The sequence below is a fragment of the Eleutherodactylus coqui genome, chromosome 4 (genome assembly GCF_035609145.1).
Source record: "Eleutherodactylus coqui strain aEleCoq1 chromosome 4, aEleCoq1.hap1, whole genome shotgun sequence".
Classification (NCBI taxonomy): Eukaryota; Metazoa; Chordata; class Amphibia; order Anura; family Eleutherodactylidae; genus Eleutherodactylus; species Eleutherodactylus coqui.
This window is the reverse complement of record NC_089840.1, coordinates 250,063,259-250,091,258: the sequence shown is the minus strand read 5'-3', so window position 1 is coordinate 250,091,258 and position 28,000 is coordinate 250,063,259. Positions and strand designations below refer to the sequence as shown.

At 41.0% G+C, this 28,000-nt stretch overlaps 2 protein-coding genes across 3 annotated transcripts in view; one reads left to right on the top strand and one right to left on the bottom strand.

Annotated features, from left to right (window-relative positions):
* Positions 1–4,407, top strand: part of SLK (STE20 like kinase) — a 76,119-nt gene extending 71,712 nt beyond the window's left edge. For both annotated transcript variants that reach the window (XM_066601047.1, XM_066601046.1), the window contains one exon: positions 5–4,407. In XM_066601047.1, the coding sequence (XP_066457144.1) occupies positions 5–151 (147 nt within the window). In that variant the 3' untranslated portion in view covers positions 152–4,407. The remainder of the gene's footprint in view (positions 1–4) is intronic.
* Positions 4,408–6,316: 1,909 nt separating this feature from the next.
* COL17A1 (collagen type XVII alpha 1 chain) overlaps positions 6,317–28,000 on the bottom strand; it is a 66,684-nt gene continuing 45,000 nt past the window's right edge. Inside the window, exons 27-53 of the mRNA XM_066601042.1 lie at positions 27,790–27,825; positions 27,633–27,668; positions 25,967–26,029; positions 24,545–24,580; positions 24,358–24,429; positions 23,995–24,021; positions 22,486–22,521; positions 22,137–22,169; positions 21,191–21,271; positions 20,286–20,321; positions 20,102–20,161; positions 19,164–19,229; positions 18,974–19,042; positions 18,714–18,764; positions 18,449–18,526; positions 16,977–17,024; positions 16,544–16,669; positions 16,346–16,456; positions 15,742–15,897; positions 15,386–15,475; positions 14,320–14,466; positions 14,001–14,144; positions 13,655–13,870; positions 12,685–12,831; positions 12,531–12,602; positions 10,433–10,495; positions 6,317–8,937 (exon numbers count right to left, since the gene is read on the bottom strand). Coding sequence (XP_066457139.1) covers positions 8,888–8,937; positions 10,433–10,495; positions 12,531–12,602; positions 12,685–12,831; positions 13,655–13,870; positions 14,001–14,144; positions 14,320–14,466; positions 15,386–15,475; positions 15,742–15,897; positions 16,346–16,456; positions 16,544–16,669; positions 16,977–17,024; positions 18,449–18,526; positions 18,714–18,764; positions 18,974–19,042; positions 19,164–19,229; positions 20,102–20,161; positions 20,286–20,321; positions 21,191–21,271; positions 22,137–22,169; positions 22,486–22,521; positions 23,995–24,021; positions 24,358–24,429; positions 24,545–24,580; positions 25,967–26,029; positions 27,633–27,668; positions 27,790–27,825 — 2,150 coding nt within the window. The 3' untranslated portion in view covers positions 6,317–8,887. The remainder of the gene's footprint in view (positions 8,938–10,432; positions 10,496–12,530; positions 12,603–12,684; positions 12,832–13,654; positions 13,871–14,000; positions 14,145–14,319; positions 14,467–15,385; positions 15,476–15,741; positions 15,898–16,345; positions 16,457–16,543; positions 16,670–16,976; positions 17,025–18,448; positions 18,527–18,713; positions 18,765–18,973; positions 19,043–19,163; positions 19,230–20,101; positions 20,162–20,285; positions 20,322–21,190; positions 21,272–22,136; positions 22,170–22,485; positions 22,522–23,994; positions 24,022–24,357; positions 24,430–24,544; positions 24,581–25,966; positions 26,030–27,632; positions 27,669–27,789; positions 27,826–28,000) is intronic.

The window sequence follows — 28,000 nt, the reverse complement described above, 5'->3', positions numbered from 1 at the left end:
TCAGGCACTTGAGGAGGAGTTTGCAAGAAAACTTCAAGAACAAGAGATTTTCTTCAAAATGAGCGGCGAGTCCGAATGCCTTAACCCCACGACGCAGAGCCGGATTTCGAAGTTCTATCCTATACCAAGCATGCATTCAACCGGGTCTTAACCCCATCCGTTTTACCGCTTGTTTTTATATGCTTTTTTCTCAGCCATGTCACTTTTGGAACTTTTTAGGAAAAGCATGGGTAGATTTTTATTTTGTTTTCTGTTTTGTTTTTCTTAAACTGTTTTTAGGCTGTTTTTGTTGTTTTTTTATACTATATAAATATATAAGTTGCTTAATCTAAATTAAATTAGATGTATTGTTTGTACAGCGAGGACACAAGGCCTGTGGGAGGAGCTATGCAGTCGCTTGTGTTCAAGTAGAATAAAATTGGCCAGATTTTGTATAATATTTAATATGCAAAATACAACCTGGTTTTCATACGAAGGTCATTATCACTCAATTTTCATATCACGGTCATTTCTCCACCCTGGTTTATAGGCTGCTGTAGGACCATTCACTGCTGATATCAAACTGTTATGCTGGATTATGCTGACCTGGAGTAGTTTCTTGTGAATTAACCTATGTAATCTATAAACAGGCGAGACAGGAAGGGCGTTTTCCCCTTAAAGGGAACATGCCGCATTCAATAAGCATCATAATCTGTTATGGTGCTTGTAGGACAGGGAATGAGGAGTCTGGGGGTGTACTTCTTATACTTACCCGGCTCCCCAATCTCTCTCTCTGTCACCCATGGAAGTCGGTGCTTGGTCTGTGAGCGTGAAATTACATGCACCCCGATTGGAAAAAATTAGTGCGGGATCCCACCACAATTTATCTTGATCACAAAGTGCAATAATCTCATCACATAAAGGTACCTTTACACTTTCAGGTAATTTATTTATTACCCCCCACCAAGCTGGGTACCCATTTTACAGTCCTCGCAGGGATGGAAGGCTGAGTCAACCTTGAGCCGGCTACCTAAACCACACAGGGATTGAATCCGCAACCTTCAGGTCATGAGCAAGAGCTTAGGACTGCATCTCTGCTGCCTTAACACTCTGCGCCACATGGGGCTCAAATAATTGTTGGAAACAGCGAATTCGGACGATAGTCATTCCATGTACAACCAGCTGGCTCAGCCGTTATCCTGTGTAAAGGTACCTTAAGATATCCATGGAGCCCAGGCCTTAAAAGGGTTGTCTTACAACAGCTTCTACTGGTCATACAGAGCCATGGCTCATTCCAAAATCTATGGTAGTGTGTGACTTCATTCTCTTCAGTGGGACTGCCTGAGATGGCCAAGTCGTGAGACAACTCCTTTAAGGGGACAGTGCTCTTTAATTTCCAGGGCTTGCTTCACTGTGCTGTAACCGGCAACTAATGATATTTTAATTAACTTCTATTGGGTACAATACATTTGTGCTAATTGATAAATCCCTAATTCCTTGTTGCGTTTTGGAGGGTGGGGGTTAGATACAATGTAATTTGGTATATGGTCAAGGGGAGAGGTATTTTGTACACAGCTTCCAAAGGGAGCATTTGCATTACATTCAGATTGCTTCTGTGAGAGCATATTTAGCATAGCAGCATATTTATGATATGAAATCCGCTATACACTGTTACTTCCTGTGTGGGCCCGCAGACAGGATGCCTGAGACTTGTGAATACTGTGTGATGGGGACAGTCGTGGCAGAACTATTGGCTGCTAAGCCCCATTTATGAAGCTCTCCTCAAAGTATTTTGCACTAAATGTTAGTTTCCTGGCTAGCATACTTAAAGGAACAGTCCATACCCCTTATTCGTAAAGGAACAGTCCATACCCTTCTTCTTAAAGGGTATTCCCATCTTGGCTTTTCATGGCCGAAATGGGAAAACCAGTCCCTCTATTTCTGATCACCTGTCAGAAACAGACGAAGATGTTTTCGTAGACTCGGTGGCTGTTAACTATAGTAGCAGATTCCCATTTTGGTTATTAAAAGCCAATATGTGAATAGCCCTTTAAGCATCATGTCCCTTTAAATTGTGCTTGCCACCCACGCATATGCCAGAAAGCCGTTTTGTGATGCAATTGGCTAGAAACCAATGACGTCACTATAAACTTAGTGCTGTCACAGTGTGTCAGTGAGGGGGGTGCTTCGGTTCACTATCCTAAAAACGTTTATGCTGCTTGTTTGCGTTGGATCTATTTCTCCATCCTATGTTACCATATGAATCTTTAATTATAAGTGTGTGCTATATACTGCACACCATTTGTGTGTTTTACCTGCAGTGCACTGACAACTTACATTGTAGAAATGATAAAGATAGTAAAAGTATCACTTAAAGGGCTAGGTGTCATTTTCTTGTCAGTATTATTCCTTTTTCTTCAACTTCTTGGAGTAATTTCCAATTTGTTGAGATTTGGCTCTTTGGGCAATGGCATGGTAGCAGCGAGCACACTCGTAGCTCTGGTCTAGATTACTGAACATAAGCCCAGTTTAGCCTTCCAAGCTTAAACCAATTAAATGTTGAGGACCAATGATCTATTGGTTGAGATAACAACATGTTTTTTTTACTGAGGGGGAAGAGTTGTCTACATAATCGGAACCCAATGAGTTCCTGTCATGGACAACTCATTCTAAATGTGAATGTCCCTTGAATACCATTTTCTTTACTCTCAATGGGTCCAAAATTCTGTGATGATTAATTTCTTAAAGGGAACCTGTCACCAGGTTCATGCTGCCAAGAACTACAGGCAATATGAACCCAGGACAGATATGCCCATTTGGCCCATGTGTATTTTATTCTGACACACTGCTGTGTTTCAGAAAAAGCAGAATTAGAAGTTTGGCTCGGAGTTCAATTCTTGAGCCAAAGGGTGGGCTGCGCCAGACTCTCACCGCCTGCAGCCATAAGAGTGACAACTTCTCTTCCTTATTGTGTATAGGGAGAGGAGTGCAGTGTGGCCCGCCTCTTTAACTCAGAGCTACGTTCCAGCTGAGCTCCGAGTCAAACTAGGCCGATGAGTATATTTGTCCCGAGTTCATACACTTTTATAGTGGTTGGTGCCCCTTTTTTGTGATAGAGAGCTCCTAATCTTCTCTACATAGAGTACAAGGCGCTGACCCACCATACCACCTTATCTACAGGATAAGTGTCCGATGTGTGTGCCTCCCACTGCTGGAACCCACACCGATTACAGGAATAGGGGTTCCAAATATGGGGTTCCAAATCTCCCCATATAAACAGAGTAGCTATCACACATGAACACTGCTACTCCTCCATTCATCTCTATGGGACTGCTGAATATAGCTGACAGATATCCAACCACTACGAAGATCTCGTAAGAAATAATTCGGCACAAAACACTGGACCTAAAAAGGATATGGTAATAAATGTTGGGCATTCACTTTTTAACAGTGTCCTTAATAAATAGAGCACAGTTCTTCTACCATGGATTACCTTTTCTTAGTGGGCTTCTCTTCTGCAGGGAGTAGATATTATAACAGGTTTATGTCCGTTATCTCCTTTCAAGCCTCAAATCTCAGCTTTCCTCTAGACGGCACACTTACAATTACTCCGGATTAGCAGAGCTGCCATACTTAGAAAATAATTTTTTGTAACCTTATGACTATAACAGAACAGTGCCCCCGCAGGAGGGAAGACCAATACTCCTGAAATGCTGCTGGTTGGTTTCAACAAGTGAGATTTATCAGTGTCTCTAAAACAGGTTTCAGCATCCCGGACAAGCACTGTCTCATGCTGGGAAATGTAGTTAGACTAAATCCTAAAAGATTTTTCGAGTGTCATATACAGTATAATGCCCGGGTGACTTCTAGTATCTGTGTATGACATTTTATTTTCAGTTTCACATTTGCTTGAAGTTGTCTAGCAAAAATATAGATTGTCCCTCGGGTAAAAAAAAATCACAATCTATATTTCCATTGTATTGCCACATGGATGGATAGTCATTGGAGAGATTACCCTTGTCAGGCATTTTCATTAGCCATGTGACCAATGCGACCAATCAGATGTTTGATATTAATTTTTCAAAAAGTAGTAAAGTGACTCAGAAACTTTGTCTTTTCTGCTGTTTACACAATTCTTTCTAAATACATATTGTAAAAAAAAAGCATTGGTTGATACATTGGTTATACGGCGTTACCCATCATTCATCCCATATGGATATTTTTTATGTATTTTTAGTTGGAGATACAGCAAAAATTGCCATTTTTCTGAATTTTTCCTTAAGTTGCCCGTTATGTCCTTTATATAACTGATCTAATTGCTGTTTGGCCAGTAATTGATCTCAGAAGCTTTACTGCCGTTAAGAAGCACATCTGAAGAACAGCTTACTGTAAATTGAACTATACTGTAAATAAACCACATATACTGTACATCTGTGAAAGGTCTCATGAGTTATTGCTTCTTTTAATGTCTTTGGTTCTTATACGCACTAGGATTTATATCCGATCGTAAACCTTGAATAATTTGCATGGATGAGGTGTTTGCTGCCTGAGAGGGGACGGCTTCTAAAGTCTCCGTTGTAGTCATCATGGGGCGACAGTTCAAGCGGTTATAAACAAGGGGGGGGGGGGGGGGATGATATATAGTAGTTACCCTCTGCCTCATGCAAAGCAGTCGGCTTTTACATTCACTGAATGACCACTTTATTAGAAACCTTATTTAGTAGTGTGCTGGGCCTCTTTGGCCTTCGGAACCACCGCAGTTCTTCATGGCATAGATTCCATTAGGTTTGGAAACCATTCTGCAGGAGTATCGGCCCCTGCGGATATCAGGCTTCTTGTAGTTGTAAATTAGATGGAGCTATTGACCGAGCAGTTCTGAAGTACTTACAAGAAGGATTCATCGATTCATGTTGCCTGTGCCAAATTCTGACCTCCCATCACCATGGTGCAGTAGAAGTCTGGATTCAACTGACTAGGAGCTGTTTTTCTACTGCTCAGTGATTCAATTTTTGTGCTCTTTTGCCCACTGGAGTCTTGTCTTTCTGTTTCTTTTAGAGAGCACTGACATTGAAAGTTATGATAGTCCATACATGCTAAGGAACGATGAACTGTGTCTTTGGATATGTTAGTTGGAACACCTGATCAGGGTTGTATTCAACTCCAATTTGCACCCCCTGCACATCAGAACAATTCTTATCATCCTCCTCTGACCTCTTCTGTCGACAAGTTATTTAGATCCACAAAATCCCCTTTCACTGGATGTTTTCCTCGATTACACCATTCTCAGTATACTATCGATGCCGCTGCATTATAAAAAACCCTACAAGGTTGGCAATTTTTTGTAATCCTGGCCTTGGCGAGTCTAGAACAAATCCCCAAGCTTCATTTGAAGACTCTCAGATCCATTGATTTTTGCATTTTAATATGGATTCACACTAATACTGAAAACATGCTTACTTGATTATATGCTGCATCTAGGCTCATTGGTCTAATTTCCATACCGGAAGTTCCAATTGTGAAAGGGAGGGTGCCTCTAAACAAAGTGGGCATTCAGTATGTTTCATGTAAACAGTTCTGTGTCCAGACTGTGAACAAAGCAGCTCTCTCTTCCATCCCTCCCAGCAAGAAGTAACAGTACCATCGTCTGCACCAACAGAAATGCATCCAAGCCAAATATTTTACAAGACCCGTGTGCCTCTATGTTTTCATATGCTTGGAAAAAAAAGCTTTCACAATAGTTTTTATTAGCTAGGGGATGAGACTTCTAATAATCAAGAAAAGTAGAGATTGTGCATACAACTTCTGGTACCCAGTTGCTTCAACTTTATCAAAGAATTATAGAGAAAATTACTATTGGCTTCTTCACTACAGGAACGAAGAACTGTGCCTTTGGATATGTTAGTTGGAGCACTCCACCAGTGCTCCAACTAACTAGTGCTCCAACTACAGTACTAGACAGCCCATGAACAGATTGGGAACTGTTACTTGAAAAATAGCAGACCCTTATTTCTAGTGTTGGACAAGCCCTTTAAAGGGAAACTGTCAACATTTTCTACCCTACTAAATTGTCCACAGGAACAGACTAGGGAATTACAGCAATTTCCACAAATAGCTTTGTTACGTTTCCTTTTGAAAGCATACCATTTGTTAAAATCTCCTGCAATGTATGCTAATGTCCACGTTCAGTCCAGTGGGCGGCGCCGGACATCTTTTCTGGCCGGAGTTTTTAAAATAAGGCTGTTCAACTCAGCTTTTGAGTACCCACGTCATCCTCAGAGCCCTTTTATTTCTTATACATGCGGCGGAAGGTTGCATGACACCAATCAGAAAATCAAACCACAATTTAAAAAGTTCTTTATTTTGTTCTACACAAAGTGCACACGTGTCTGTTGTCATTAAAATGTCACACAAAGGAAGCATCAGACGAAGGGCTCTTTCACACGAGCGTATATCGGCCGGTCAATAGACGCTACGATCGGAGTAAAAAACTTGTGAACGGGCGCACAAATCTAATGTTTGTGCACCCGTTTAGACACATCAAGGCCGCCATGCCGTTGACCCTTCCCCTCACCGGCTCATCTCCACTCTCCTCCTCTCTGGCTGTTTGCAAAGGCAGGGGGTGGAATGACAGTGGAGCTAAACTCCTGCCCCTTGTCCGCAGCCAGCAATGGGAGGAAACGGGGTGGCGCTTAGCCCTGCCCCGCCCCCTCCTATTGCAATCAGCCAGAGGGAAGGAAAAAAGGGGGAGGGAGTTTAGCAGTCATGCTGCTAAATTCCCTCCCACCTCCCTTCTCCAGCCGCTGTCATTGGCTCCCATAGGAGTCAATGCAGCGGTCAACGTATTTGGGGCCGAAAGATAGTTCCAGGACTATCTTTTGGGCCCAAGGCAAAAGTGCCTGGCGCTATATTGGCCGGCGTGGCGCTTTTACTTTGCGGGAATACGGCTATGTGATCTGATGCACTGGAATCCAATGCATTAGATCGCAGCGTATATCGGCCGACCGTGAAAATGTCGGGCCAATATACGCTCGTGTGAAAGACCCCTCAGAATAAGCACGGTGGTCATGCAGGGGTGCATTGTAGTACCGCTCTCCCCTCTTAACTGAGCAATCTGGAATTAAATGTATGAAAATACAATTTACAAGGTAAGATTTTGAAGGTTGTCGCAGGAAGCCCTGGAGTGTAGTTAAAGGGGTTGTCCAGGATCAAAAAGATGTCTGCTTTCTTATAGAAACATGGCCACATCTGTCCATGAGTTGTGTGGTATTGCAGCTTACCTCTATGAAATGAATGGGCTGAACTGCATTATCACACAACCCATGGACCTCTGTAGCACTTCAGCTTGCAGGTAATGTTACATGATGTGGCTGGAACACTTTATTGTGTTACCCTGGCTTAATAATTGGATGTCACAGGACAAACCACTCACATGAGGAACCAGATAATAACTTACTACATATGTCATCATCTATTCAATAGCATGGTACATTATTAGTAAAAAAAATATATAATACATAGCAATAGAGCGCATGAAAGTGAGAGCTTATGTAATAACACTATGTTCTATCTTTGTAAACAGTGGCTCATGTCCTATATACAGTATCAACCATCTGTATATCAACCAATCATACAAAATGATCTACATCGTTTTATTTAATTAGTGTCATGGAATGTAATACATAGGCAGTAATAAGTCATGTTGTGTAGTAAATGAATGTTTTCAGATGTTAATACTAAGTAACTTAATAGAAAAGGATGAAACTTTGCTTTGGTGCGTTAAGTTTATGATTGAGTAGGCCGCCAGTACTTGTGACAAACCAATCAGATTGTGCATTTATCTCCTAACCCGTGTTGAAAAAAAAATGTAATCTAATTGATTACTACTGACAAACATATTTTTTTTGCTTGCATAAGTTTCCATAAAGAAGCCCAAAGGGCCGTGTCATATACTTTGTGAAGGTTGCATTAGCTTTACAGAAAGAAAACCTGATTAGTCATGAACTGGCAGATTTGGAAAACAGCAATTGCGTTGTTTCTGTGAGGCTTTTCTCACAAATGACTATAACGCCTTTCAATAAAATTGCAGTTGATTACCAATACTTCACATGGAATCAAAAAATATAAGCCGTTTACCCTGCACACACCACCACATGTTATATCAGTGCATGTCGATATCTGGTCTAGCATCCCAATTGTTCCCTATTTGGATGCAACTCCAACCTAAGGTATCTGATAAAGAAAAAAAATCTTAAAATCATTTACTCACACAATGGTGACTAATGTATAGAAGACGATACATAAATAAAATAATAGAGATGAGACAATTGATTGTGTAATGGGCCAGTGTCGTTATATACAAATTTGGTCCAATTTCCCCGGGTAATAGGATTTTACAATGATAGAAAACCCAAAGATCTTAAGAGTTTGGGATTGGTCTTGGTCTAGAATATGTAGGTGTCGTAAACTTTCGCCGTGGCCTCCATAAATCCCAATGCAATGAAAGATACTTCTGCAATTGCAATGGTCACTTTAATTTGGACCCCTCCCCACACTACCTATATGTGTAACATGTTTTTATTGATATCAAGTTACAAAAATGCCAATGCTCCATAAATGTATTAGGGGATTCAAAGACCAATTCAAGAGATGAGATCGATAGACTGATATCATCTTTAGACAATTTTTTCTTTTCTTCCAAATTCATAAGGGACTTCTGATTTTATGCCTATGACGGGGGAAATTACTAAGAGTTATTGCTTGATATGTGACCGTTGAGAGGTGCCAAATCCTGATATTTTGGGAAAGCCAGTGCAGAGGAGCAGGGATGATGTACTCTCAACTGTGGTTAATCATTTTCAACCCATCAAGCAATATGGGCTGATGAGTCAATGGTAATGAGATGAATGCATCAGACTCCCAGGCTTCTTCTTTTTCGTCTCCCGATAACAAGTTGTTCTCCTGTAGAAGAAAAGAACGAAACATGTTATCAGTTATATATGTGGCCATCTAAAGAAATCTACCAAGACATCAGAATTCAAGAAGATCTTGCATAACATGACTACAAAAATTGTGGCTTGGTAGACCATTAAAGTGGAAAATGAGTAGGCAATAAAATCTTTGCACAGTCCAGGGAGGGACCCCAATAACTAACCAGTTGGGATCCAACAGGCTTCAGTAAGTAGAAGTTCCTGCAAAATGATTATGGTGGTCTAGTCTACCATGAAATCAAATCCTTAGTGCAAGAATCTATTGTTTTCAAGAGAAATACTATGCTTTGAAAAGTGTGGAGGAGATACTGTACAACGCCCATGTAAGAAGTATATACTGAACGATCACTGCATTAGGAATACCTACTTAATAACGGGTTGGCCCGCCTTTTTGCGAGTTCATGGCTTTCAGATGGTGGTGAATATCTTCCATACTAAACTCGAGCCATGCCCGCTACAGCAGCTCTGTCATTTGGTGCACATTTTGTGTGTAAGTGGGACCAGATCTCACAGCCCTTTCCAGCATATTCCAAGCATGTTCAATGGGGTTACATTCTATTGAGTTTGGGGGTTAAAGCAGTGTGGAAAATTCATTCTGTTCCTCCAACCACTCCCTAGTGATCCAAGCTTGTGACACAGAGCGTTGTTCTGTTGAAAAATGGCACTGTGGTTGGGGAAAACTTCTTGAAGATTTGGGTGCAGATGATTAGCTTACAGATTCCTATAGCATTTACCATTCAAGGACTGTGGTATGATGGCCAATGGTAATATGGCCATGCCAGGAAAACCACCCCCTAGACCATATCACCACTATCGCCAGCCTGTTGAACCCCAACGATGCATCCATGGGATATGGCGTCATGCTGTGTACACCAGATGTGGACCCAGCCCTCCATATGGTTCAGCAAGAAACAGTACTTGTCACTCCAGATGACCTTCTAATATGCAACGCATGGTCATCATGGAAATATGTCTAACTTTTGTGCTGTTGCACAGCTAGGTCAGTTGGTCCATTGTAGCGCATTGCTTCTGAGATATCAGATATTGCACCTGATGCTCGCCTCTAGGGTCAACCACAGTTGGCCTGCTGCTAAGTGATCTCCTGTCGAATGTCTGCCCATGTTTCATCCTGTCTTGGTACACTCTTAATACGACAGTTTTAGAACAGCCAACAAGTGCAACTGTTTGAGGAATCCTGGCACCACACCTGAGGGCAGCAACATTCTGCCTGCAGTTAAAGTCACTGAAGTCACCATATTGACTCATGACTGCCAAATGTCGTCTTCTGCTGTGCAGAGGTCAGCACATTATCTAAACAGATCTTGACATGGTCATCATATGGTACTGTGTTGCTAATCAAAAGATGTCATGCACCAGCTGTTTCTAATGCAGTCATCGTTCACCGTATATAGTATATGGTAAACTCCGCATATGTTTTGAAATATCAAAATTATAGGATACCACACCTTTCTCTCCTTTTAGGCCCCTGGCTCCTTGTGGTCCAACATAGCCCTGTTCTCCTCTGTCACCTGCAGAAACATAATACATATAATACATTTACATATGTAGGCTGTGTTTATCCTGGCATCATGGCTTCCATCTATTGGAGCCATGGTGCTGTGCTTGATTCATTGTATGTTTGATTCAAATTGAGAACAATGGACCTCATTGATTCATAATGGGGTCTGCAGGGGTTCCATGTGATGGGCCGATGTCATTATATACAAATTTGGTCCAATTTCCCCGGGTAATAGGATTTTACAATAATAGAAAACCCAAAGATCTTGGATTTTGGGATTGGTCTTGTTCGAGAATATGTAGATGTCATAAACTTTCGCAGTGGCCTCCATAAATCCCAATGCAATGACAGATACTTCTGCAATTGCAACGATCACTTTAATTTGGACCCCTCCCCACAATACCCATATGTGTAATGTGTCTTTATTGACAGAATTACAGTTTGCAAGTTACAAAAACGACTTTTAATGCCTTGGGCAGGGGCATAACTATAGAGGATGCAGGAGATGCGGTTGCACCTGGGCCTACGAGCCTTAGGGGGCCCATAAAGCCTCTCTTCTCCATAAAGGGAGCCCAGTACTATGAATAAAGCATTGGGGCCTAGAAGCTTCAAGTTACGCCTCTGGCCTTGGGAATGTAATAAGGGATTCAAAGACCAATTCAAGAGATGACATCGATAGACTGATATCACCTTTACACATTTTTTTCTTTTCTTCCAAATTCATAAGGGACTTCTGATTTTATGGGAAAATTACTAAGAGTTATTGCTCGATATGTGCCCGTTGAGAGGTACCAGATCCTGATATTTTGGGAAAGCCAGTTCAGAAGAGCAGGGATGATGTACTCTCAACTCTGGTTAACCATGTTCAACCTATCAAGCAATATGTATGGTTTATTCAAATGGAGAACAACAGACCTCATTGATGTATAATGATTATTGTCTGCTGGGGTTCCATTGAGGCTTCCATTGTTTTTACAGCAAGAATACTACATGCTATATAAAGTAGCAGAAATTCCAACAGAACAACCAACAGAGGCTACAAATAGTGGTATGAACAGAGCCTAACATTATATATCATGCAAATCTATTTAATTCGTATATCCCATGATGAGTGTTGCTTAAAGGGGCTGTAGCAAGTAGGCAACCTCTGTTCATATGCCTTATTAGGGCTTACGGACATCTTACCCCTCGCTCTATGAGTCAGAATGGAGAGCCACTATATAATAGATGCTCCCATCCTGGCAGGCTTTGAGCCAGTCTTAAATTACAGAACCGCAATTCATCTGAAAAACTATCAAAATATCTGGCTGGTCATGGCTTTCCCCGGCAACAACAGAGGTTTCCAGGGATGCCAGGAACAAGACCCGGACCTATCTTCTGATCACTCTAGGAACCGCATTATGAAAGGTGTTGTATTTGATGGGACAATCCCTTTAATATAGTGAACATAAAAGAGGTAAACTAAGGAGGTAGACTTTTTGGGCAGGTCTAGAAAAGAAATATATCAGATTTTAGGAAAGGATATCAGTGTTTCAATGGGGAGCTGGGATCCATAGGTTAAAACATGTATTTCTATAGTAAAAGTTACAATAAAAGAAATTAACTAGTCATTTTTCAAGGCGGATGTCTCTATGGAAGGAAAATGGGCAGCTCAACCACAATATTCAAAATAGCACTATAAGAGACTGAGTAGACAATATGGTATCATACCAAAAAAACTCATCTCAGATGGTTCACAAGAGCTTAGTGCGATCTGCTAAGCTCTTGGGAACCATCTGAGTCCAGACGCATATGACTGGGCTGGAAGAGAGTGAGTGTCGGAGACCGGTGCGCTGATTAAAGTGGAATAATTTAAATATCATGAACATTGTTTGATGGGGACCTACAATTATTTTTTCAATAAAAACTGAGTTTTTATTCTTAATTTTTAATTGTATTTATTTTTCTATATTATGTTTTACTTTTTATTTTAAGCATATATACATAATTACCGCACCTTGAGAGCCGGTTTTCGTATTATACTAAGATTTCTCTATGTGACTCACCTTTGAGCCCAGGGAATCCTCTGTCTCCCTTCTGCCCTGGTAAACCAGGTGGTCCAGGAATGGTTCCATAAACTGTCAAAAAAAAAAAGCTGATTATTAGTTGTTTTGGAGGCCATTAAGGAAACTAAAATGTAACCAAGTAAGTCTTCCTTACGTCTGAAAACTTCCATGAGATCAGTGGTGATGTTTGCATGAGTTGCATATACTTGACAGATTCCGGGTGGTCCTGGTGGTCCCTGAGGCCCTTGAGGACCAGATATAACAGATGTCTGAAGTCCAAAATCTCCAAAGAGACCTTGGCCTAAAATATAATGTGAAATGTTTATTAGATCATTTCCTTAGCTATACTCTTTCTCTGTTCTAATTGAGCTGAGTGAGATTATCTGAAAACACCTATCGTTGAAGTAGCTGTTTTTATCAGCCTAATTGACTCCTCCAAGTCATTATTTTAAGGCCCATTTACACGCAACAATAATCACTCAAAATTTGTTAAAATGATGGCATATGAGCAATAATCGTTGCATGTAAATGCTCCCATCATTTACTCTTTGGCCGAACGTTGGTTTTAAGGTGAGCTTAAAATCCATCGTTCAGCTGGAGAGTAGATAACACCGACCGCACGCTGTGTTCTGCACGGGAGCGGCTGATTACATTGTATTCTGTATACATAGATACTGGAAACCAATGCATCAGATGGGTAGCGTATATCGGCCGGCCGTGAAAACGCAGCCGATATAAGCTCATGTGAAAGAGCCCTTCCTCTGTGGAGTGTTTTGCCTGCCGTATCCTGGGATTCCTGTACTTCTGATTGGTGGAGCAGCAGACTAACTGCTCCACAAATCAATGATGTGCTCATGTCAAACACCAGAGAGGATAGAGAAGAAGCCTAGTAGTGTGTTCCCCATCTTCGCAGTCTGGTAAAATTCAGGGTCCCATGTTCACAGTAGCGCACTTGAGCAAAAATTATCCTGCTGCTCCTAAGGCCACCCCCTGGATGGCCGAGGTACTGAACCTCCAGTGCCTAATGGAAAATATGGCCCTGTGATAGGCCATCAATTTGAAGCTGAACAATCCTTTTAAGCTCTGCAGCTCTTCCACAGTTTTTCCGTCCGCAGCATACGTACTCTGCAAGTGTTCCGCCACACGAGATGCAACTTCACCATAATCGAATGCGAAAGACGATGAAGAAGATGAAGAGAACGATGAGCCCGACGACGAGTCAGATGAGTATGAGGATGATGACATCACTCCACTGTCTCCCTTAGGACCTCTTAAACCTTGTGGACCTGGAGCCCCAGGTGGTCCTGGTGGTCCAGAGATGTATCTACGAATGTTGTCACCTGTGGAACAAATCACAGACTTTAACTGATAAACTACTATATGACTATACTAATCATATCCAAGACATGCATCCTTGTAGATAAGTCAATATAGAACCTTTGTGGTTGACAGTAATGAATGTACACATACTTGTCAGGTACTCCATAAGCTCTGTCCTTAATCGATCGCTCCTGATGTCATCAGCGTAAGAGATGACGCTGCCTCCATTGCCTGGTGGTCCTTGTGGTCCTGGAGGTCCTTGTGGACCTGGGGGGCCGACCATGAATCCAGTACCTAAAGAAATAAAATATGGTTTGTATAGTTTGCATGATTTTCTGTTCCGTTATTAATTATTTTTATATCCCATTCATCCCAGTTCCTAAGGGTTTTAATGTTTTAGCCTAAGGAGAACATATTATTATATCCCTTTCTTTTATATAGTAATTACATGCATTTGTACAGAGCTTACTTCGCAGGTAGTTGGAGAGGTCTTCTTGAGTAAAGCCTGTCAGACTAGAGCCTGAAATTCCTGGAGGTCCTGGGGGGCCAGGGCGACCTGTACGTCCAGGTTGACCTGGTGGTCCAGGTGGGCCAACAACTCCTCTGAATTCAGATGCTGGATAAATGAACATAAAGCAAACCATTATCAATACAGTATTAGTACCTAATTGTAATGTCTTAAAAATATGACCTAGAGGGAGTGGCAAGGATAGTAAAGCTCACGCATTTACTATTTCACTAATTAAAAAGTGCTCTCCTGACAAGTATCTTGACTCATGAAATAATAATGAGGGAGCACCTTTTAGAGAACTCTGGATTGGGCCATTCTTGTGGTACTCCTCCTGGAAATGTATAAATAAATTGACAACTGGGCGTTACCATTCCCGTTGTCAATTACAGGTATCCCAGCAGAGTCTGACATTGTGAGCAATGATTGGACAGTGCCAGATTGTGTAGGAAAACCTCCCATAGGGGATGTAACACCCAGTTGTCAAATTATATGTGTTTACAGAAGTAATAACAGAGGAAAGGCAAAAAGTAGAGTTATGGTCTATTTTATTTAGTTCAATCTCATTTTAGTGGCCCGTTTAACAACTCACTCAACTCTGTTACTAACTCTTGTACAAAGATATTAATCAAGTAAATAATTAACTAAATTATTAGATGAAACTAATTAAAAAATTAAATAAAACTAACTAACTAAATAGTTAATTCAATAAATTAATACATTAAATGACTCGCTCATTCACGCACTCACTCGATATGATTCGAAGATGTGGTAAGTGTAATGCCGGGACAACCTTGCCCACCTACAGCAGCCAATGTCTGCATGATCTTGCCAATAATGGCAGCAAGATCATGCAGCCACTGGCTGCTGCAGGTGGGCAGGGCTGCAGCCGCATTATGGTTACCGCATCCTTGGACCATGCCCTTAATTATCTACTTACAAATGAAGTCATTCAAGAGCTCAATCGCTTACTCAAAACCATAAACATTTAATCACTCACAATACATAATTGACAAATCTCACTTACCTTGAAGTAAAGCTGTTATGTCACTATATTGCGATCCTGGTGGTCCTGGTGGACCAGGGGGTCCTGGAAGGCCAAATGTCATTCCAGAGTCTAGGAAACATCAATTATTTATTCTACTTAGTTTTCCTAATAACCTTTATAAATTCTTTATTTATATTGGTCATTTTGTCCCATTTTTATAAACAATGGTCTACTTTTTCATCTCCAGATACAGTGCCACTGTTGTCTATGGCTATGTCTGGTATTGAACTCAACAACATTTATGACTGGAGCTGTTTCTGGTAGAAAATACAGTAGACCCTTTTTCTAATCCTTGACCATTCCTTTAAAAGTAAATGATAAGATAAAATACTAACTCTGCAACATGGAGAGAATTTCTTCATATGTAACTGCAGATCCTGCAGATCCTGCAGATACTACAGATCCTGCAGATCGTACAGATGCTGAAGATCCTGAAGATCCTGAAGATCCTGAGATTGCTCCGGCACCATTGGACAAAGTATATCCTGATTCTAGTAATAGAAGGGTTAATATATTAACGAGTTCTTTAGCATGTTTCAGAAGTACATGTATCCCGATCCACTGTACATAGTATATGGCAAGGTAAAATCCCCGGGTGCAAGCACCGAGTCACGACTGACCCATAGGATGATGTCACATTGTGACCTTTTCTTGGCAGACTGTTTTTGTGGGGTGGTTTGCCATTGCGTCTCCCCAATCATCTTTTACCCCACAGCAAGTTGGGTACTCATTTTACCGACCTCGGAAGGATGGAAGGCTGAGTCAACCTTGAGCCGGCTACCTGAACCAAGCGGGGTTTGTACCAGCAACCTTCAGGTTATGTAGTACATAGTGTATAATAGGGGCCATATATAATCATTTATTGCCCTAATGGGCCCAGTTACAAATACTTAGAATTATGTAGCTTTTATTCCTCAACATTATACCATCATGTTTTACCTCTCATGTAGCGCATAACCCGGCTGGCCAGTTCTGCATAGTCCACTTCTTGTCCACCTGGTGGCCCTGGTGGTCCTGGAAGCCCAACCAAGTAATTTCTAACATTTTCACCTATGCACAAACATATTATAGTTAATCTCAAATCAGTGGTTCAGTTTGGCCCTATATAGCTATAGGTTTCACTGTAAAGTTCCTCACTTTGAAGATACTGTGCAATATATTGTTGAACTTCTGAGAATCCAGCACCATTACCGGGAGGTCCAGGAGGACCAGGTGGGCCAGGTAGACCTTGAAACCCTTGGTCATTTCTTGTGCTAGTTGAGCCTAAAATAGGTAAAACAAGTTATATAATTGTATAGTTTTCTACAGAAACATCTCTGGCACAATGTTTTCCCTATTGTAAAAAACGATGAAGAAAAAATGGAGGTAGGGAAGTCTAGACTTCTGCTTCACATATGTATGGAATGGTGCTTGAGGTCATCTTGCAGACAAAGGTACTGGTCATGACCTACTGCAGGGAAGCTGATGCAACTGACGGTGACCACATGGACATACACATTGTGCTCTGTACCAAAGCAATCCTGTAAGTGATAAAGGTTGAGTACAGACAAATATCTGGATTAGTTCTCACCTCTAGAACTTCCTGGTATACCGGGGGCACCGGGGATTCCAGCTTCACCTGCAAATAGGGAATAATTACATTATTAATGTAAATAGGACTAGATTTGTCCATGGGCACAGTAGACAAAGCTTTCTATCCACCCCAGGCTATGTTCACATTTGCCCTGGAATTTTTAGTTGTCCAGCTCCATAATAAGAGTCAAACAATGAAGATGACAGAAGTAATGAGTAAAATGAATAAATAAGTGCCAGATCCGGCACTCCACTGATACAAATGATGCTTGAAGGATCACACTGACTATAATGGGGTCCATCGAGCTTCCAGCATGCTGCCCGATGTTTTGTGCTGGATCTGTGAAGGCAGTCTAGATGGGGCATATGGTGTCAACTTTAAAGGGGTAGTTTGGCTAGTATTGATGTAGGGGGCACTGTCTTGGTAGCCCTAAAGCTGGCACTATTCTGTGGGATCTTTGGGTGGAACTATGGTTGGGAACTATTTTGTAGCATTTTGGTTATCACTAATTTAAGGGCGTTAGATGGGCAAGACATATTGGATGTGTCCAATATATCAAAGGGGTTTTATGACATTGGTGGCAGTAGGGGGATGAGATGTTTGTAAAATAAAAAACACATATACTCACCTTCACTGCATGCTGCTTCACCGCCGCTGCTGGCTTCCGCTCCGATCTCTCTTTACATCGGCTGCAGTGGTGATGTGGGTTGTTTACCAAAGTGACCACTGCAGCCAATGGGAGGCCAGCAGGGACATCATCAGTGACATCCCATAAACTTGCCTCAGGGCCTTTACATCAGCAATCAACGTGACAAGTCATGGGATGTCACCGGGCCTGCTGCCGCAGCACCAAGCTGCCGGGGCGGCAGTGTTGTGGTGAGTATATTTCTTTTATATAGTTTTGGGCATGGGGAGCCCAAAACTATGTAGAAAGAACTCAAAAAAACCCTTTAAGGGGTGGGATATGCTGTGTCTTCTTGTGGTAATTTTTCAAAATAAAGCAAATATCATCTTACAATGGGTAGATAAAATGAGGGTTTTATTTTGCATGGTTTTTGCCCAAAATGTGGAAAAAAGTGGGCTAAAAGTAAGACTATTATTTCAATGAATATGTGATCCAATGACCATGAGAAGGTCTGGATGAAAATACCTAATGTGCTTTATATTATGACATGGATATGCAATATAATGTGGTAGATTATGGTACCAGTCATGGAAGCACTGATAGTTGTAGGTCAGGTCTGGCATCACACATCAAATAAATTGGGCTGAGGTGTAATACCGAATACAACCGAAGGACAAAGATGGCTATATTTGTGCAAAGTGGAGAAATATGGCGAAAATACAGCAGATAGCAGAAAAAACAGAGGTCAATAGGCTGGAGCTATGAGCCATCTATTGTCAAACTAACTGTCAAGCCCATCTGTAAAATTATGTAGATGTGTACATCAATGTTTTACATATTATACCTTTTTCTCCTGGTTGGCCAGGGATTCCAGGTGATCCTGGTAATCCTGGTTGTCCGGGTGGTCCAACAGCTAAAGCACCTGCAACGTTTTATGTGGCTTGTTATTTTATGAGGATTGGTATATGTTTAGTCTATATATCTCATAATCATAATGTTACAAAAAATTATATAACTGTAACTAAATCGACCATCACGGCCTGGTGGTCCATGAACTCCTAGTTGACTGAAGCACCTCATTACAGTTTTTAAAAAGAGTATTCTCATACCTGAAGCTGATCCAAATCCTGGTGGTCCTGGGGGTCCTGGTCTACCCTCTCCTGATGAACATAGAGAAAAAGAGCAATAAGTGAGCAGAACTGTCTCTTCTGAGTTCCCATAACAGTGTATGCATACGTACATGCAATTAGGTCAAAATGTAGTAAGGCCAGTTGTGAGTCAGTAAATGCATGCATCTACTGTAGTTAAATGTCTTAGATTTCTTATGAATTGAAAGTAGTTGTTAGAGAATAGCAACATAGTATCTCACCTGGTGGTCCTGTACGACCTGGTGGGCCTTGAGGACCAGGAAGACCTGGTGGACCTTGAATTGAGTCTCCTAACATAAAACAAAATCTTAAGGTTATGCCCTACTTGCAAAAGTGGTCGTTTAAGATTTTCTTGTATTTATACTCCTTCAAGTTTTTGGCTTGAGTAGGAAGTTTTGACTAGCTAATAACCTGGGAGTCCTGGTGGCCCTGGTGGTCCGGGGGGTCCTGACATTTGTTGCCCTGCTGTGTTTACACCTGTGAAGAATAACAATATATTATTTTCCCATTTACAAAATTAACTTTATTTTCTTACATATCCATGATTCTTCCTTAAAACTAACCTGTCAGCAGGATCATGATGCTCTAACTGGGGACAGCATAGTTTGTGATGGGTGTCCTGTTCCTAAGTCCTACTCTAAAGTTCTGCAGTTTCATGGCCAGTTTTACTTGCTAGGCTTGTGGAGGAGTGTCCACTGGTTGGCTGTTCCTTGCATATTGGTGCATTGGTGCATCAATCATACTAGGGGGTGGGGAAAGCCATCCAATGAGCACTTCACCCAAGCCCACATAACATTGGCCACAATCCAGTGTTAAAGCTGCAGGACACATTTATTAAACTTTTTATGCCAGGTTTCTGCCCTATAAAAGGCGCACATTTTAGCACATCTTTATGAGACATTTTGTTATTTTATGTTCACTCTGCCCCTTTTTTTTTAAGTGGGTGGTGCTTTGAGAGAAGGGGTGTGGCCACTCATGCTCCCTCGCATATATTATAATTTACACCAGGAGCCGGTGTGAATTATAGCTAAAATCTATGCAAGTAAATGTAATTTCCGGTCTGATGCATGGGTGGTCCGAAAATGCACCAAGAGGTACATGCAACTGTTGATACATTTGTTACAATTCATGCCAGCACAATGTTTACTTAGACTGGTGTAGAAAGGCAACTTTAAGTAAATCGGCACCTATAGTTTCTCCAGCACTTGCCAGCAGTGAGAGCAGCATGATCTTGCCGACAGTTTCCCTTTAAGATTTGTCTGAGTCTTCATTCGTCTTTACTAGCAAATAAGTAGTTTTAAGTCTAAACAACTACAAAATGAGAGAAAATAAGCAGTTCAAGAACTAACTTTCTAGTCTTGAAACTGAAATTCCGGGCTCTCCGGGCTCTCCTCTGTCTCCCCTGGCACCTAGAGGTGAGATAAAATATAGTTTGGAAACGATGGTTTGCAGATCTATGTCATATTTATTTCAGCCCCCGGATTATAAAATGCTCTCCTATATAATCCTGGTTTTGCAACAAAAATATTTTACCTGGTATTCCTGGAAGACCGGCTGGACCGACGGGACCTATAAAACACCATGAAAAGTATTAATTCCAAACTAATTTAGGGTAGATGGTAACATGGAGGGTAACATAGCCTTTATTAAAAAAAGGGAGATGGAACAATACCTCTACAGTGCCACCTATTGGAAGGCAGCATTCCTGCAAGTCAATGTTAGACTCTTTAAATAAGTCTTGTAACAATGACTAAATCTAGAAAAAAAAGGACTCCGCGCTCCAAGGATCAGGGTGGGAACAATGTAACAATGACTTGTAACAATGACTGGGAATTGAAAGCCAAGCCAGAATACCATACACAGACAGCTGTTTCGGGGTGTATGTCCATCAACAGTGTGCAGTACGTTTCTGACTTGGCTAGTGAGAGGCCTGTGATGTGTGCCAAGAACATTATCTTTTCTCTTTAGGGAGAGCACCTAGAAGGTGAGTGAGTGAGGAGACTTATAAGGCCATTCATGCTCCTCTGGGTAATATGCAAAGAAAGGAGATGCTATTATGACTGCACATCCAGCCAACAGTGTACATGGAGGTGCAGGGGTCCCATAGCAAAGATTAAAATGATACCCCCCCTTACCCCTCACCTCTTTTCCATGATCCTTGGTTTGGTTCACTATGGCGCCTATTTATCATCTGGTGTTCAAAAGTCCCCATTTTGGTGCATGTACCAAAACGGTGACTTTTAGGGCATTTGTACCATGCCACGCCACTTTTACCATAATCAATGCTATGAACTAGCATACCTACTCCAGTTCGTAGCTGACATAGGTATTCATTTGGCAGGACTTCCTTTGCCAGATGAAGCAAATTTGTTAAGAGTCTTGTGCCTCTTAATGCATTTTTTGCATGTAATAGCGAGTATGCTGATATGTGGGCATACCTAGAGCTCCTGGTGAACCTTGGGGTCCCACAGGTCCTGGTGGTCCTGGAGGTCCCGAGACAGCAAAGGTACTACCACCATCTGAAAAGAAAACATGAATATAGAATATTTAATACACACTAGTAGATTAGTAAAAGTACACCACAAAATAGTATATTTCTGATTCATAAATAACAAGGCAGTGTCATCTTCAGTTGAAGCTGGCCAATTAATCGATCAGCTGATCATCACAGGCCAATTTTTAGAAACCCTCTATAATAATAGTTAATTGAAGTGAATGGAGCTGAGCTGCAATACCATATACAACCTGTGGACAGCTGTGGCGCTATTTCTCACAGTAGCCATGTTTTTCTACTCCTGTATGAACCTTTTAATTGGAATAAGTTACCACCTTTATTGTGACCTCTTTGAGGATATCATAAGGTAGTGGCAGTCACACTGATTGAGGGCGGTATTGTCTATCTTATGTATAGAGTTAGTGAAATTACACTTCCCCAACTCAGAGGCCTCTTGACTGGAATTTTGCAAACCCTGTATCTGCGATGTATTGTGTTAGAAGCTTACATTTTATCAGTAGCAGCACACACATAGAGGGCTACAGGAAGTAGTCCTTCATATTCATAAGCTGCAAGCTAGCCCCACCCACCACCTTCCAGCTTTCAATCAGTGTCTGCAGGTTGGGATGGGCGGAGCTAGTCTGCAGCTCATGAATATCAAGGACTACTTCTTGTAATCTTTGTATGTGTGCTGCTGCTGATAGAATGGAAGGTTCTAACAAACTACTTCACAGATACATAAGACAGACATATCACTACAATCAGGGTGACTGCCACTACCTTATTTTGCCCACAGAGAGAAGAGTATAAAGGTCATGATAGATCCATTTTTACATTTTCACACCAAGGAACCTGCATTTCCAGGTAATGCTGAAAGTATTAATACACACCTGTACTAACTCTTCCCGCATCGCCAGTATCACCTGTGAAACAAGTAAAAAAAAACCCATAATTAATGCAGTATCAGTAATTATGCGATTAAAATGTGCAAGAATCCAATTCGATTACCGTAATAAATATTATTGTATGAAGCAGAGACATAACTTGTAGCCACGAGGCCGTATTGCCAAATCTGTAACCGGGCTTCATTTATAGCATTGGTATCCTCCTCCAATCTCATCATAAGGGGAAGCAAGACTTTATGGGCCCACTAAGGTTCTAAAGCCCAGGTGTGACTGTGCCGTCCACACCCAGTATAGTAATACCCGTGGTATGAAACACACTTTAAATTCTATATACCTTTAGGTCCTGCTCGTCCTGGGCTGCCGGGTGGTCCTAAAATGACCAGAAATATCAAACATGAACAACAAAGTCTGGGGAACAATGACATTTTAGTAATTTAGTGTTAAATTCTATAATGATAGCAGTTAAAGGGGAAGTCTTGTTTAGAAAATCTATTTTGAAATAACGACCGGTCTCTTGTTCAATACCCTCATCCTTTAGTGAGATAGTACCCTTTTCTCATTTATATAAGACAAGACTAGAACCAATGGGATGAAACTGAAAGGGAGGAGACACAGATTAGATATTAGAAAAAACTTTCTGAGAGTGAGGGTGATCAATGAGTGGAACAGGTTACCACGGGAGGTGGTGAGTTCTCCTTCAATGGAAGTCTTCAAACAAAGGCTGGACGAATATCTGTCTGGGATGATTTAGTGATACTGCATTGAGCAGGGGGTTGGACAGAAAACCATGGAGGTCCTTTTCAACTCTACCATTCTAGGATGTAGTTCATCTATGTATTCCACGGAGGCAACTGTTTGCTCTGGCTCATAGAGTGGGGCTCAAGGCTGAGGACTAAACTGGAGTAACCAATGCCAGTCAGCTGCTGCAAAGGCAAATAAAGTCTTGGGGTGCATTAAAAGAGGTATAGGGGCGAAGGACGAGAACATTATCCTTCCACTATATAAGGCACTCGTCAGACCTCACATGGAATACTGCGTACAATTCTGGACACCGGTGCTCAGGAAAGATGTCACAGTGCTTGAAGGGGTTCAAAGAAGGGCAACTAAACTAATACATGGAATGACGGGACTGGAATACCCAGAGAGGCTATCCAAATTGGGACTATTTACTCTAGAAAAAAGAAGGTTAAGAGGCGACCAAATAACCATGTATAAGTACATGAGGGGACAACACATGGATCTCTCCCGTGATCTGTTTACACCCAGGACCGCGACGGTGACAAGAGGACATCCGCTACGATTAGAGGAAAGTAGGTTTCATCACCAACATAGAAGGGGATTCTTTACTGTAAGAGCAGTTAGACTGTGGAACTCTCTACCGGAGGAAGTGGTGATGGCAAAATCGATAGAGGAGTTTAAAAGGGGACTTGATGTCTTTCTGGAGAAGTATATTACAGGATATAAATATTAGGTTAAGTGTCAATCCTGGTATATAGGCAGGTAGAAACTATTAGGGGTTGATCCAGGGAACAGTCTGATTGCCATTAGGGAGTCGGGAAGGAATTTTTCCCCCAAAAGAGCTAATTGGCTTCTGGCCTTGGGGTTTTTTGCCTTCCTCTGGATCAACACAGTAGGATAGACAGGCTGGACTAGATGGACAATGTCTTCATTCGGCCTTACATACTATGTTACTATGTATATTCTATAAGCTCAATGCATTATATAGTATAGAGGGCTTGCTATAAAATCAACCAACAGTATTGCAGGTGGTTGAGCATTTTTTGGGTGCTTGTTTTTTAAATAATGATATCTCTTCTCAATACAACAGGCTGAGTTATATTACCTGGTGGGCCCTGGGGTCCGGTTAGTCCTAAAAATAAAGCATAAACAAGGTAATTGGATCTATTAGTTTATGTAACTACATAGAACTGTAACTATTGTGCCAGGAGTACCAGCTTTCTAAGTGGATTTGCTTTCACTTCATGAATAATACAAGAGATAACTAAACAGAAAGGATTATGTGGAACTGGATATGTTGTGCTTTGTGAGTCTCGGCACTAAATTAATCATTTATACTTTAAACTTTCGGTGACATTTTGTTCTCTATGTGCCCATCCAAGGCTTACATGGAAGGTGCCAGCAAATGGTAAAGCCCACAGTACACACTAAACTACAAATTAGGAACAGATGGCATTCGAGTCTTTACCTGGCAGGCCTGGATCTCCCGATGACCCTGGAGGACCTCTTGCACCTGATTGTCCAATGAGACCTTGTTCACCTAAAGATGACATGTATGCTTAATCAGTATATAGGTTTTCATTGGGCTGAACTTTGGCTCATGTCTTCTGATCTCTATAAGACAGCTACAGTCATTTGTGGGGTTTATTGTTTACCTCGTTGACCTTGAGGTCCATCTGGCCCAGGAGATCCTGAAAGGAAGCATAGTAAAGGCATATATATTAAATGACTTTCTAATTTACAATTTCTGCCAACATGTTTAAATGTGATCCATGTCAAAGCAAAGCAAAAGCAACCAACAGGTAGTGTGGCAATAAATGAACTTAGCACCACCTGGCAGCTCATGTGAGCAGCTCACTCTGCCCTTATCACCTAATGCATCTCTTCAAAGAGAAGTAGCAACCCCAATCCCAGCTGCTATTGAGTGCATTTTAATATACAGTCCTCTAGTGACTAAAGGCCCACTTACATGTAACGATTATCACTCAAAATTCGTTCAAACGACCAAAAATGAGCGATAATCGTTACATGTAAATGCAAGCATCATGCACTTTTCGTTTGAACAATGATTTTTGGGTGAACTTAAAATCCATCGTTCATCTACTGGGAGATAAAACAAACACATTTATCCCTCAGTAGACTGCACGCTGTTATCTCCACGAGAGTTGGCAAATAACATTGTAATCTGCTGGCAGCCTTGAGCAGTACAATGCAGCTGTGTGCACAGCTGGGCATGAGATTAATCACACGCTGGGCTCTGCAAACAGTGCCTGAAGGCCCTTTTACATGTAAATCAAGATGATAAAGTGTTAATAACAATTAATGGCCATTAACACTTTAGATAGCACAATTTTTCAATCTTTCAGTCATTTGAAAGATTATCTTTGCATGTAAATAGGCCTTTAAGGGTATACGGGACAACTATCAGGAGCTTAAGCACGCAACAGCTGACCCAACAAGGTGCGATAATTACTCACGCAATTGAGGCAGTGCGTGCTGGAGATCTCTTCCAGCTGCCAGCCTACTTTCAGAATAAAAAGGCAGTCGTTCATAGATTGATGACTACCTGTTTACACAGGCTGATAGTTGCTTGGTTTTTAGTTGAGCTGAAAACCAAGTTACTCCCACAAGTGAGTGATTCTCACTCACTTGCCCTGTCGGGTCCCAACTTTTGAGCAATCATCGTATGACTGACAGTTCATGTAAAAATACTGTAATGTAAAACTTACAATTTTTTTAGAAATCATTTTTACAAGTATAGTATATACAATATTCCTCTACCGTATATATATATATATATATATATATATATATATATATATATATATATATACATGCACCCATTCCCAAATGGAACATTTTGAAAATTATTTTAAGGTTTTATAGCTCATACACGGTACCCATAGTGGACAACACCTACTATCCACATAGGATACATCTACTTATCATCTACTTATTACAAGCCACAAAATAATTACTCAGTGCTTCAATATAAGTGAGGCTATACATTGTCTTGTCAAGTCATTCTTTATTAAAGGGGAGTTAGTATTGTAGCTATAAAAGTTCTCATATCCCACCTGCTGAACCTTTAGCTCCTGGTTCTCCGGTGGGTCCTGGTAATCCTCTTGGTCCTGGTTCTCCTATAAATAAGCAACATGAGGCAGGGTTATACAACTCACCATTCAAGGAAAAGTGGAGGTCTATCCATGAGGAGCATCTATATTTTCTGATCAATCTTTTCAATAGCCGAATGTGATTGTTCTCAGTAAGAGAAACCAAGTAATCTTGTAGATATAATACATTTTAATGGCTAACAAAAATACATGATGTTGCAGAGAGCTTTCAAACCTACTTCCTCAGGCATTACAGGATAGATATATACATATGAAAAAGCACAGACATGGTGTGATTAATTTGCAATTAAAACAATACCAGAACAGGATGTGTAGAGGAGTAAATACTTAATTAGTCCACTGATAAGGGATGTGGAAGTTTTATGGTCTCTAAATTAGTGTTAGGGGGTCACCAGGCCTGCGTGTTATTCGTGCAACAGATTTCTCATATTCTTCCATTCTACCATAAAACCTTTGGCAATATTGAAGCCTGTGTTGAGTATCTCAAAGATAGTTATAAACTTGTACTCCCAAATTCTTCTATGGCGTTAAGATCTTAAGTTGTCTTTTAATATAGTAACCTTCATATGTTCTATGTTCTCAGTAAGAGAAACAGTAATATTGTAGATTTGATACTTTTGTATGAGAACAATCACATTTTGCTCTACCAGCTAACACGGTACCAAACTTTCTTCAATAGTCAAAGCATGTATTGTATTTTTTTTGTTCCTTTTAGTGTTGTTAAAATTTTACTAAACGGTACGGCGTACAGAGTTGTCATAGCAATACAAAGCAAATGCATTGTAGAGTGAAAAGGAGGAGCAAGACAATTGCTTAGGAGTTTGAGCTCAGTTACAGATTGCCATCAGAAGGAACAAATAGACAACATTGAGCATGTATTGTATTAATCTACCAGCCCTGTATCTTGATGGTGCAATCCCTGGCACCTAACACCCAGGGCACATGCCCGCTAGCCTCTCCTAGCTACACCTTTGCAAAGAGAAACTTATGGAACAACCAGTATGCAGGTTATATGAATGCAACAGGATTAAGGGTCACTGCATATGAAGCCTATATAGCACCTCAGTGCAGAACCATACAAGCTCCAACAGGAGCCATATGAAAAAAATAAAAATAGAACTCTCGTTATTTGTATAGCGCCAACTTATTCCGCAGCACTTTTAAGTAATTTATTGATTACCGCCCACCAAGCTGGGTACTCATTTTACCGACCTCGGAGGGATGGGTCGACCTTGAGGCGGCTACCTGAACCATGTGGGATTGAACTCACAACCTTCAGGTCGAGAGCGAGAGCTTAGGATTGCATTTCTGCTGCCTTAGCACTCTGCGCCACATGAGGCTCAAAAGAGATTCTCTTCTAGATCAATGTGAAAGAATATCTCATACAGAGTCCAATGGAAGTTGCTATGGGAGTCCTATTACAGCTCAGTTCAAAATGGAGGTGTAATACGGCCGTGTGCATGAGCCCGTTATAATCACTATATGTACCAGATGACACAGAGTTGCTCCAACTGTGCATTTTATATTTCCTCTTCTATTGAGTACATCAATAGTGTAATATCTTGGACTGTCTACAAATTCCTTAATATAACTATCATGTTTTACTGACCTGTAAGTCCCCGAGCTCCCTTGTCACCCGTGTCACCTAGAATATAATCATTACACAATATTACAGTATATGTGAGGGGGGATAATGTAAGAAGGTACTGTATATAATACAGCTGTAAGACATTTGATAGTAGTAACAGCCTGTGAGCTTTATCTACCTTTATTACCGGGAGATCCAATAGATCCTCTGTCACCTAATAGAAGCAAGAAGAAAGCATTTAATTATATTAGTGTTGAAGATACAAGGAATCCTCAGAATGTAGTGAAGCTATGTGATTAAACTTTTTCATATTATTATACCCAGCAGATGGCGCTATTCCTGTATTGCTATTTCGAATAAGTAATTGCATCTTGTAAAAATATAGTGCG